We start from the raw sequence: 13,030 nt of genomic DNA, 5'->3' as shown, positions 1-13,030 counted from the left end.
CCGGATCAGCCGAGCAGCCGCTCTGTCTCAACTCACCCTACCATCAAAGCCAAGTAAGGATCCCTCCGTTGCTATATTCCGCTCCCGCATCCACGTCCGCTAACTCTCCCTCTGTCTACAGTGAGACGACCCCGTCGGCTGATCCAGTTCGTGCTTTCCACCTCCCCTTTCCCCGATCATTCAATAAACATATTAACTGATTCTTGTTCCCCTGAGTCGTGTTCTGCATGTGGGTTAGATTCCTTAAACCCACCATGACACAAGGTCAAACAAGTTGTAAAAGAGCTGGGGAAAGTTGTGAAAAGTAAAACTATAGCCGGCCGAAGATAATAAGAGTCTGTTGTCATTTGATACTGTTACATCGTAACAGGTACATATATATTGCTGCACTAAAATGCAGCAGATCTCATTTGTTAAATGTCACTTAGAAATAAAGCTTGAAAAAGGTAAGAAATTTGATTATTTTTTCCTATTTTTCAGAGAATAACTGACAACGTACGTAATTGGGGTATATTGTGATATATATCGTTATCGTGATATAAAATTATCGATATCGTGATATAGGATTTTTTCCATATCGCCCAGCACTAATTAACACTCAGTCAAAATTTATAAAAGTACTGAAATAACTGAATAGAATTAGTTACATAGCATTTATAACATCACTGACATTTTAATATTTCGACTGAAGTAACTTGTAATTGTAAATATTTACATATTTGAGGTAACCTTTCTAACACTGGCACTAGGTGTGATACAAAGAAGCTTTTACTGCCAAACGGGAGTCAGTGCTAACAGTTCTTTCCGTTTCCACCACTGTAAGCCAAAAATGCAGACATTCAAATATCCAGCGCTAACTTAGCACCAATTCTTTGCTGGGTCTGAGCAAAGAAGTTTTTAGTTTTTGTCAGGAGCAGGGGGCGGGCTCACAGAAACAGACAACCAATCAAAATTTAGTGACTGCCATGGTTAAAAATATTTAGTGAGTTTCACTTTCATTCTGCTTTATTTAAAACAAAATACCTCACTTCAACATGAATAAGTCACATTTTTTTATCTCTGTCTCTGATCTTCCTGCAGTTTTTGTGTGTATGTGTTTTTTTTTAAATTGTCATGAGCACAAGGTTGGAGCACTTAAAAGACCTGCTTTCACAGTTGCCCTTTTTTAAAACTAGACTGGACAAATAACACACCTAACTATCTGATTTTAAAGAATTTTATATTTTGTATTAATATTTTTTATAAAAAGTTCAGTTTTTTTTTTTACTCAATTGCGTCCATGTCTTGAGACCAGATAATGAAAAAATAATGGCGATTTTTTTCATTAAACTGAAGTAATAAGAGACAACTAATTGTATCTGATTTAAAAAATAATAATTTATTAATATTTTTATGAAAATGAGGTGATGAAAAATGAATGTTGAATTCTTTCATTAGACTAGACTAATAAGACACATTCACCTAATGAAACAAATCAACATTATGTCTTGGTCAGAAGTTAACATGACATGGAGGTTATTTAATTTTTGTTTTTCAAGTTCGCTTCCTGACCTGGGGCCTTTCTGGGTAGACTTTGCATGTTCTCCCTGTGTGCAGGTGGGTTTACCCCGGGTACTCCAGTTTCCTCCCACAGACCAAAAACATGCATGTTAGGTTCATTGATGACTCTAAAATTGTCCCTAGGTGTGAGTGAGAGTGTGAATGGCTGTTTGTCTCTATGTGGCCCTGTGATGTAATGACATGGCCCTGAATTGGGTCTTTGGCTGTGGAAAACCAAACTGAACCATTTAGCACCAGCCCTGGACTAGCACTGTAACCTCTTAGTGGAAAACCTCTAATATTGAGTGACCCTCACCTGTAAGTTGTCCAAGATGATGCGAAGTGACTGAACTTGTCTCCTCACTGCATTAGAAAACCGTTCATATGTAGAAGCATCATATTCACTCATGTCAATCTCCATCAACCTGAGACAAAAACACAGAGAACAGAAGAAAACCACAGCTTTTAGGAACAGTTTAAATTTGGGTTAGGGTTAGGGTTACCGAATAATGATTTGACCTAAAGGCAGCATATAAAGGGAAAAAGCAGGGGCCCCAAGGACTGACCCTTGAGGGACACCGCAGGTGATGCAGACAGTCTGGGACTTCGCATTGCCAAGGCTAACACATTCTAGCCTATTAGAGAGGAAAGATTTAAACGTGTCACAGAGACCAACCTCCATTTGAAGATGGTGGAGGAGGATACTATGGTCCACAGTGTCGAAAGCTGCAGGGAGGTCAAGGAGGACAAGAAGGGATGGAGAACCAGTGTCAGCAGCCATGAGGCCATCGTTGGTAACTCTCAGCAATGCAGTCTCAGTACTGTGAGCTGTACGAATGCCAGATGGAATTTCTCATACAAAGAGTTCTGTTGTAAGTGGAGCTGCAGCTGAGATGCACTGTTTTTTCCAACACTTTCGACAGAAAAGGGAGATGGGACAGTAATTGGAAAGAACATCTTGATCCAAATTAGGTTTTTTCAGAGGAGGCTTGATGATAGCAGTTTTGAGAGATAATGGAACATAACCAGGTTATACGGACTTATTTTATTATGATTAGTGGACTTATTGCAGAGTAATTGAATTTTATTAGAACTGAGAGGAAATGATTCAGGTCTCAAGTGGATGGCTTCATTTTCTTGATGATAGTCTCCACTTCTCCCTGAACAACCTCATCAAAGCAGCACAGGGACCGAGAATGCAGACATGTAGATGGCACAGTAAGATCAGGGAGGCTATGGAGCTGAGATCTAACAGTGTTTACTATGTTCTTAAAAAATAAAAGAAACAAATTACATTTTAGAACAGAGTCCTCAGCATGAGTTAGACGAAACTGAAGACACTTCCAGAGAAAAGGCACTGTGGTAGGCTTTGTGTTTCGTTTTTTATTATTTAGTGTAATTTGTAACAAATAGGATATGTAGGCATATATGTATGTGTGTGCGTCACATTGTGTGCATTGGGCCTTGAGTGGGTCGGAGGTACTGTTGTTGTGTGCCATGCTCTTGTGTGGCCTGTATTTGTGTATGTCAGGTGCACAGTGATGCTTTTGTGCATACCCTCCAATAAAATCCTGCAGGCACCCTATCAACTTAAATGACTAATTGTGTGTTTAGTTACTTTTTGTGAGTAAATGTTCTGCTTCCCTTTCTTCAAGTGTGTCAGTCTAGTGGACAAGCCAGTGCCTAAGTCCCCTTTGTTTGTTGTGTAGGAGGTCAGTCAGTTTATTTTGTTTGAGTAGTTAGTTTGAGGGTTTGCTACGTTAAATCAGGATTTTGGGTTTGAGTTTAGTTTTCTTTATTTGACCTCTTTTAAGGGCCCTGTAGTAATTGTTTGATTTTTGTCATTTTGGGGAATAAAACCTGATTTTCTTTGGAAACCTATTACTGTGTCCCCATGTTTGACCTGCCCGGTCCTTCACACATGCATACACACACATACACACTCGCTTTTTCTCTCAGAAAATATTTATGTACATGACATCTGCGGTGAGTCTCAAACTAAATTATCACCAACACCTCGATGATCTTAAACAACTAGTTCAAAAACAAAAGACACAGAATATTTTCTTTTTAGGATTATTGTTGAGTTTGCAAGTGGGGCTTAATGGCATCTAACAAGTCAACTGTAAAATTGACAGCAATGAGTTAATAATTATTCCTCTTCTTCTCTTCCTTGTACAAATCTAGAAAAAGGTGCACTCATGAAAGGGAAGAAAATGCCACAAAAAAAGGCCCCAGCTGAGATTTGTACCAAATGATGTACATAAAACCAAACCGATATCAATTAACAAGTGAAGCTCTAACCATTCAACAAACAGTTACGCAAACATGACAAGTATTTATTTCTAAGTGATCGTATTTGTTCTTCTTTTAAATATTTAGCATAGGTTTTGAGGTATTGTTTATCTCCAGCTGCAGTGCTCTGCCTTGCTTCTGGACTTCCACCCACATCAGATGCACAGTGGGTTTGCCTGTTCCTCTGGATTGTCACTCCAGATCATGTGAGCATACGAGATAGAATGTACCAGAGCTGCTTCCCGCACACATTCCAGTGTGTACTTTTATGGATGAACGAGACTAATGTGGCAAGCAGACATTCTGGCCAGTTGCTGTAGCCATTTCCTTTAAATTCCTGAACTTTGACTCAAACAGCTGGGAGCAGGAGTGAACATGACAAATAGGAAATATTTTGTTTTTTCACAGTGAGGTGGAAGAACAAGGACTACAAAAATGCATAGGCTGACACTCCCTCCAACCAAACAGGACAAACAGAAGCCTTCTATCCAAAAGTGTTTTTTTTCAAGGCCACTAACAACCACAAAGACACCAGATTTATGTTTATAATTCTTATTATTCTGGGACATTATAACACATTAAGTGAGAGAAACTAAATAGCTAAAAGAAAATGCTTTTGATTTTACTGTGGCTTTGCACCTACAATGAGTTTTACAAATTTCATAACGGATAAAAGTATTACCTACTTTACCTCCATATTTTGTGAGTGTTTCTTTGTCATCTCATTGCATGAAATGAATGAAAGCAGCTGAATGCAACAGCAGGTGTTACATTACTTCTTGAAAGATGAATGTTTTCCATTTCTGTTGAAGGGAACTTGGATTTCGTGTATTTTTTGTTGTGTGTTGAGTCAGAGCTCTGTGTGATTAAAGTGATTTAGTTTGAAACTGAATAGACACCAAGATCTTATGCAATGAGTAGTACTTGGAGAATGTGTTGTAAACGATTTTCAGCTACTACCACACCAAATTTTAGCTCAGTATCTATAACATTGACTAAGTTAAAGCTGTTTTTGTGTTTGTTAAGGTCAGTTGGTGTGATGACCATCTTGAATTGAGTTGCCTCCAAAACTAAATAAGTTGTTGATGTACACCAAATTATTATTTTCTGAGCGTTTCATCAAAATGCACCTAATGGTTCATGAGATATTTTGGAAAAAGACAGATACACGAACACATACACAAACAGGGGCAAAAATGGATGCCTTGTTTACTTAAGAAGTTAAGTAAACAAAGTTTATGAACTCAAACATCAGGTTAGAAAAAAACCTGCTAACATGAAAAAAAGAACAAGTCTTTATTTAACCTGTTGATGTTAAAAACATTCACACAGAGTAACAACAGAGTTCTACAGCTTAGTGAGACAGTAGCAGACAGAACTGAGGAGAAAGAAATGAGGTTCGTGACGGAGAGAAGGACTAAAAAAAGAGACAGTGACAATGTCGCTTCTGTGTGAAAGCAGCCTGTGTGTGAGGATGGGTGCAGGAGAGGGAGGGAGAGGTTTGGATAAAAGAGAGCAAAGACTGATTAAAGCGAGGGGGAACAAAGATGGCCTTCATAGTTCAGCTGGTGAAAGGGATGCCCTTTCAACTCTTTGCTCTGAAGTGAATGCATGAAGATGCGCACACACACACACACACACACACACATCCCAGTGGGATTCACCATTATAAGGTTCAGCCACCCAGCTGTGGGCAGACCAGTCTGTTTTTTCTTTAACCAGGATGAACCATCATACTTAGGATGCTGCAGACCCCAACCCCCACCACCATCTCCCCACCCCACTGACACACACCTGTTCCACATCACACATCTTTTGCATTTCACATGCGAGACGTTCACAAGGTGGGGTAAAAAAAACTTTAGCCCCAAACATCAGAACGCTCCTTCAAGGTTTCCCAGCAGTGGAGCAGTTTGGATGGATTATTAGTTATGGCTCATTCCACAGCACTCCACAGACTTTCTCACTACAGATTTCATGCCTCGTACCTTTGTTTAAAAGCCTTTGTAGCCATCTCACGGGCAGCTCTGCGAACCTCTTCTGGAACAGCATCCTTCTCAGCCTGAGAAACCTGGTAAACCTTGTGGCTGGCATCAAGGCGATAGGGGCCCCCTTTGCCTCCCAGTCCTGCAGTGTCTCTGCCACCTAAAGACAAACACATCCAAGTTTCATGAAGGCACTTTATGTTGCATTCATCATCATTAGGCTATCACCTTTATCACCATTATACTACTACTACTGCTACTACTACTACTACTACTACTGCTGCTACTACTACTACTACTGCTGCTATTACTACTACTACTACTAATAATAATAATAATAATTATTATTATTATTATTATAATAATAATTATTATTATTAAAGACAACATTTACTTGATTATGTAAGTGCAGAGGTTCTCAAACTTGATATTCAAAGGTTCAAATCTAATTTCTAGAAAATGTCAAAGTCACTTAGCAATAAGCAAATACCTTTTTGTTTCCTGCTGCTGAAAGGTGAAAGGTGTGGGTTTGTTTGCTGTGTTAGTAAAATATCTAATGAAACATTCATAAAGTCATCATTGGATGTACGTCTACAACCGATTGCCTTTCAGAGTTAACCCAAGATGGTCGTCACAGCTAATTGACCTTTGTCAAGCCAAAAGATCTTGCATTATCAAAAGATCTCAAATAACGTTACTTTCAAGGTTTGACCTAAACGGTTACAACTCTATAATTTCTCAACATAAAATGATCTTTGTCTAAAACTATGACATGAAAAGCAGCAGACAATATGCATTCCTTCATGAAATCCTAGATCTACAATATTAAACTTGTCTGCAACTACAAGAAATGTTTGATTCGTCTATAGTTGTTTGCTTATGAAACTAAGCTGCTCTAATTTTTCACAGTAATGTGCACTGTAGTTTTAAAATAAATTTTAACTTAAACTTGATTACCTTAAGTGCTTTTCATGCTTCAATAAATAAAATATAACATCCATATGAGGGCATCAAACACCCTCCTCACTGTGGATGAGGCCCTGATCCGTTGATCTATCTCCCACTCAATCCTACCACCATATATGAACAAGACTCCCAGGTACTTAAACACCTCCATCTGAGGCAGACTCACCCTTGACCCGGAGGGAGAATTCCACCCATTTGAGAACCATGGCCTCGAACTTAGAGGAGCTGACTCTCATCCCAACAATTCATACTCGGCTGCAAACCACCCCAGAGCACGCTGAAGGTCATGGTCTGAAGACGCCAACAGAACCCCAGCTTCCACAAAAACCCTGAGGTTCCCAAACCAAACACATTCCTCTCCGTGATTGTGCCTTGAGATCTTGTCCATGAACACTACAAACAGGATCAGAAAGAAGGGACAGCCATGGCAGAGTCCAGCCCGCGAGCTCAACTTTGTGTCAAGAATACGGACAGAACTCCTGCTTTGGTTGTACAGGGACCAGATAGCCCTCAAAGGCAACTCAGGCACCCCATACTCCAACAGCAGCCACCACAGAATGCCTCTGGGAACACAGTCGTAAGCCTTCTCCAGATTGACAAAACACATGTAGACTGGAGAGTCAAACTTCTGAAGATCTGGTCCACTGTTCCACAACCAGAACGAAAGCAAAAGTGGTCCTCCTGGATCCGAGGTTTGGCAATTGGTCGGGACCTCCCTGCCAACACCCTAGAGTAAACTTTAACACATCCTCCGCTGCCTTTAAATTTATTCCAGTTTTTCACCAAACTTTCTACATATTACATTCACAAAGATTCTGACAGATGCTCTTTAATAAGTACAATTAAAACTACAATCCCCTAAGAATTCAAACAGGTGGGGGGGTAGTGCCATGTCTTAAGGCAACTAACTTGGTAACTAACAGAACACAAATCTCTCTCAAGCTCCACATCCTTGCAAACCTCAAGTCCCAGTAATGTCATTTTAAAATGCCACCACAAGCTTTATTAAAACTTTGTCAGACAGATGTAATGAGTCCGTATTTCCGATGCAGTTAAATCGTCCTGTTACCTGTGCCTCCTGCCCACTGGTTTCCCCCAATGTGAGGAGCATTGTGTGGATCAATCTTGCCATGTTTTGGGGTTGACACATCCAGGCCACTGTCCCTCTGAGTTGTTATCTGAAAGAAAAAAAAAAAAAAATATATATATATATATATACAAAGAGAGATTTTATTAGTAACATAAATAATACTGGAGGAATTGCAATACAGTTTGAATGCTGAGTGTCAAAAACTTTGCTGAAATTTGTTGAAGAAGCTGATACTGAATTATTAAAGGGGACCTATTATGCAAAATTCACTTTTTGCACTTTTTTGTACTTCCAGTTGGGTATCTACTGCTTCTAGAAACAGTCCAAGTGCAAAAAACCAAACAAACACCCAGCCGTTTTTTGACAATAAGTCAATGTTTTCTGGTGTCTGCAAAACGACCTGTTTCAAAAACCTCGGGATTATTGCGTCACAATCCTTATATTGTGCGGTCAGCATCCTTTTGTAATTTGCAACTGATCACACCGTAAGAGCAGAACTAAAGGAGTTGCTATTTCAAAGTCTGAAGTTGTAACAGCATAGGCAAGACTATACTCTGTTTCTCTCTGCAGGAGAGAGAAAGAGTGGATACACACAAGGCTGATAGTATGTTTTTAAGTCTCTTTTTTTGTCCAAAACTAGCATTATGGCTGTCACTTTGAGTTGAGGCAGCAGGACAGAGTCTGGCACACATGAAGAATGATACAGAAGGGGAGAGTTCTGTGGTTAAGCTGCATTTTTACAAACATTGGCAGAGCTGTCTTGTAAAATATGAATGGCTGTAAGTGTGCAAATTATCACTGTTGTTGTGGATTTCTTGTTGTTTTCTTTTAAATATGAACAGAAGCACAAAGACTGAGAAGCGCCCCTCCCCTCCCTATACTGACACACTATTCACAACTCCAAATGATGCATAGAGGAGCTCAGAGCTCTAACACCTGACTGCAGTTTTAGCAGAGTTCTCTGTTTTTAGTTCAGATTAGGCAAATTAGTCAGACAGACACAATGTCAGATTATAAAGACAAGATGATAACACACACGGTAAGCCAGTTTCATATTTACAACACCTATATTATAGTAAACACATCTGAACAAAATAAAAGCTTCATTACACAGTTAAAAGTTAAACTAGTGGTCTTAACATTAACACAGTTTACAAAATCATTTAAAACATTTTTATTTAGAATTTAAATTCAAAGTCACAAGGGGTAGAGGTTAAAATATTCCCAGCAAACTGAGACACTCCTTCAAGAAGCCTATGTAAAGCTTAGACAAACAGATCCCACATATCTTTGCCAGAGTTCAAATATGCCACAAAATGTGTTTTAACTTGCCACAGCCATTGGCATACACTATATGTCTGAACTTGCTAAGGACAAATCGACTATAGGTTTGACAATTGGCATTATTTATTTGTTTTTATTTAATGCCATACAACCGATATGATCAACATTTTTTCTTTTGAAAATTTGCAACCTGAGGAGCATGAAAAAAAATCATTTATGTACACAACTCATAGCCAGTCAAACTACAGACAAACTACTGACTTTCAGTGACTTTTTTAAATCTTAAGTCCCATATAGGCAATTCAATTACATTAACCAACAATGGCTGCTCTTTACAATGGGGACAAATGGCAGCTGTGATTTTGATCCACCTTTTGCAGAAGCCTTGAATTATTTTCAAAAAGTAGTATGTAGGTCAGATAGAGCACCTTCCCTAGAACTCAGTGGCAAAGAGGTACACATGTCCACTATTTTCAATGGCAACACATTTTGGTCATCTTCTAAAAAAAAAAAGTTGCATCATCAAGTACTTTATAGCAGAATAATTGTTTCATTGAAACGAATGTTTTTTATCAATTTAAGTTTACATTCAAAAAATGGACCCTTTGTGCAAATTTTCAAAGTGTGCTATAACATTTTTGATAAGTTCTCTATGAATTCAAGGCCAATCGGTGGCAAACTTTATGCAATATCTCAGGAAATATAAACATCTATATAAGCATATGAACAATACTCTTTAATGCAAAAGTTAATAACGCTTTTATGAATACCTGTACTTAACATTATTAATGTACACCACCATGGGGGACTATAAATAATAAATGTGATAAATGTGAAGGGTTTCTATCACAACAACAGATAACTGAATAAAAACCAACTCAAAGACACATGTTGAAAATGGAAACTTTGACTTGTCTCCCCCAATATGACAATGACTAGTTATATAGGTTGTGGCTTAGAAACAAACAACAGAAAAACAATGAGATTTTTGTTAAAACAAACACACGAAAAAGTCACTAAAAATGAGATGTTTGTCCCACTAAACTATCATTTTCAGGATGCATTCCGTGAATGACTGCAAATATTTCAATGTTTAAAGTTCAATATTCCTTCCATTTCTTGATGACAGATTTAACAGAACTCTATGGAGTGGAAATCCTTTTGTATCCATCCCCTAAATTTCTACTTTTCAATAATCTTTTCTCTGTGTTGAACGATTACACTGTTTTTAAATGGGGTGAGTATTTATGCTGACATTTATTTTACATTTCATATTTTAATTTAAATTGTTTTACTCTGTAGAAATGTGATTTTACATTGACACTGAAGTTTTTTTTAAAAATTATTATTACTTTTTGTAAAGAAGGCCAACCTATATTGACCTTCTACATAAACAATAAAAGCATAAAACATCCAAGGGGGTAAATACTTTTTACAGGCACATTGCAATTTAATTTTTTCTTAAATGTTTTATCTTTGAAATAAAGTTGAACTTGTAACTTTTGCAGCAGTGTGTTATGCTGATGGTACAATTTGTTTGCCTTAAGACCAATACCATGACATCAGATGTTTGCTGTTTGCTGTTGCTGTTTCATTGGTGATTTATATGATAAAACTGATAGCTGAGACAAAGAAACATACAGAAGTAAAGAAAGAAATGCACAAAGAGCTTGAGTGGGTAGTGCTCTATGAAGAAATCTGTTTATGACTGTGGGAATCAATGGTGTACTCCTTCCACACATTTTTTCCCCCTTTCAGCCACTGGGTCTCACTTTCTCCCATCTGGAGTCCGTGCCTGGTCTTGTAGGGTTATTAGCCTCATAAATTTCTAAATCTCTCTTTAGATGCCTAAAGACAAGAGTGATTTAGGACTGATGCTGTGTGTGTGTGTGTGTTCAGTCAAACATGCACATTAGTTCATTTTTCAAGTGATCTATGTGGCTACATGCATACCTGAGTGTGAACCTGGTGCATGTCAGTGTGGGTGTGTTAGCATCAATGCATGTCTAAACATGAATACTTTAACTCATTCAAATGTCTCAAAAGTGTACAAGGATGAAAGGAAATTGCTCTGAAACAGTCAAGATTTTGAAGTTTATTACTGAGTTTTTTATAAACTCTGCTAAATTTGTAACCACCTTGATTTGTTTTGTACTCGCCTTGGCAGCCACCCCCATATTTATGATTTAATATGGCGCTGGAATACACTTGAGTGGCACAGTGGCGTAGTGGTAAGAGCTGTTGCCTCCCAGCAAGTAGGTTGGAGGATTGCTTCCCGGCCTGCGGCCTTTCTGGGTGGAGTTTACATGTTCTCCCTGTGCACACGTGGGTTTGCTCCCGGTACTCCGGTTTCCTCCCACAGACCAAAAACATGCGTGTTAGGTTAATTGATGACTCTAAAATTGTCCCTAGGTGTGAGTGAGAGTGTGAATGGTTGTTTGTCTCGTTAGTCTCTATGTGTTCACCAACAAGTCGCAGCACAGTGAAATACTACCTCAAGTATTTTTCTCTAGACATTGGTTATACTCCAAAATTTACACATTTTTTATTTATTTGTTGATTTTTATCATGCCAGAAGGCCATGATAATCAAAGTCAACCCAAACAGAGACTGGACAAGGTGAACCACAGTTTGTGAAGGCACAAATACGGGGCAAAGGATGGGCTGCCCAGGGCGCCATTCATGTTGGAACAACCTCTGAATTAAAGGCAAACTTTTGCATAGACAAATGATATATTTAAAATAAAAAAAAACTGTATCCAACACAAAAGACAGCAAGAAACTCATCCTTTGCTCAGACGTGGGTTACCAGGGCCTCATCCTGAAACCAGGTCTGGAGGAGGGGCTTGTCGGCGAGCGCCTGGTGATCGGGCCTCGACCCGTAGGGCTCAGGAGTTACATGGGTTTGCCTTCCTGTGTGCCCACTGCTTGCAGGAGGGGCAATACTGGTTGGGTCCATAGCAGCAGCTGAAGTCGGGGGCCTTGGCGCTCTGACCCTATCTTACCAAAGCTGGCTCTTGGGAGATGGATTGACATCTCTCTGGTGCGGAAGAGGCCTGAACTTGTGTGCGAGGTTGAGAGGTACCATCTAGATATAGTCGGGCTTACTTTGATGCAGAGCTTGGGTTCTGGAACCAATTTCCTTGAGAGGGGCTACACCTTATTCCACTCTGAAGTTGCTCGTGATGAGAGGCGCTAGGCTGGTGTGGAGCTACTTATAGCCCCCCAGTGTGGCACTTGTGAATTGGAGTTCTTCCCAGTAGATGAAAAGGTAGCTTCCCTGTGCCTTTTGGTGAGGGGATGGGTTCTGAAGGTCATCAAGCTGAAGAAGGACTTTGTTAGCTGGTAGGAATTCAGACAAGACTTCCGGTGGAGCGAATGACGGAGTAGGACGTATCTTGCTGAGCTCCCGCAGCCACGAAAAAAAAAAAGTTATTTTAGGCACTTTTTTGAAAGGTTTCGGCCACAGTTGGCTATATTCCTCCTCCTTACTACAATAACTTGACTCGGATTTTGAATTTTGACTTTTTTCATCGACAAAATGCCTCCAAAAGCTAAGCCATCCGCGCAGCAACCGAGGCCTCCTTCTCATGCTACATCCCCGCCTCGTGGTGACTCCCCCCCCCGGCCCGGATGAACTCGTTGGTGGCTCTCCCTCCTCGGCTTTTAAGTCCGAGTTGCTCTCCGCACTACGGGTTGAAATGGCCCTCATTTTCAAAACCGAACTCCAAGCAGCTCTCACCGAAAATTTAGCGAGCATTAAGGCTGAGCTCCTGGCCGTGAAGTCAGAATTCACCAATACTCTTGCTACCATTCAGCGTGACGTGCGCGGCTTGAAAGACACCGTTGCGGAATTGGAGACATCTTGCTC

At 39.5% G+C, this 13,030-nt stretch overlaps 1 protein-coding gene across 1 annotated transcript in view; it reads right to left on the bottom strand.

The window, feature by feature from the left end:
- Window positions 1–13,030, bottom strand: part of vwa8 (von Willebrand factor A domain containing 8) — a 145,753-nt gene that overhangs the window by 24,645 nt on the left and 108,078 nt on the right. The window contains exons 35-37 of the mRNA XM_037976242.1: window positions 7,855–7,963; window positions 5,823–5,979; window positions 1,856–1,964 (exon numbers count right to left, since the gene is read on the bottom strand). Of these exons, the coding sequence (XP_037832170.1) occupies window positions 1,856–1,964; window positions 5,823–5,979; window positions 7,855–7,963 (375 nt within the window). The remainder of the gene's footprint in view (window positions 1–1,855; window positions 1,965–5,822; window positions 5,980–7,854; window positions 7,964–13,030) is intronic.

Source organism: Kryptolebias marmoratus, linkage group LG6 (assembly GCF_001649575.2).
Source record: "Kryptolebias marmoratus isolate JLee-2015 linkage group LG6, ASM164957v2, whole genome shotgun sequence".
NCBI classification, from domain to species: domain Eukaryota; kingdom Metazoa; phylum Chordata; class Actinopteri; order Cyprinodontiformes; family Rivulidae; genus Kryptolebias; species Kryptolebias marmoratus.
This window is presented reverse-complemented; position numbering and strand designations above follow the sequence as displayed.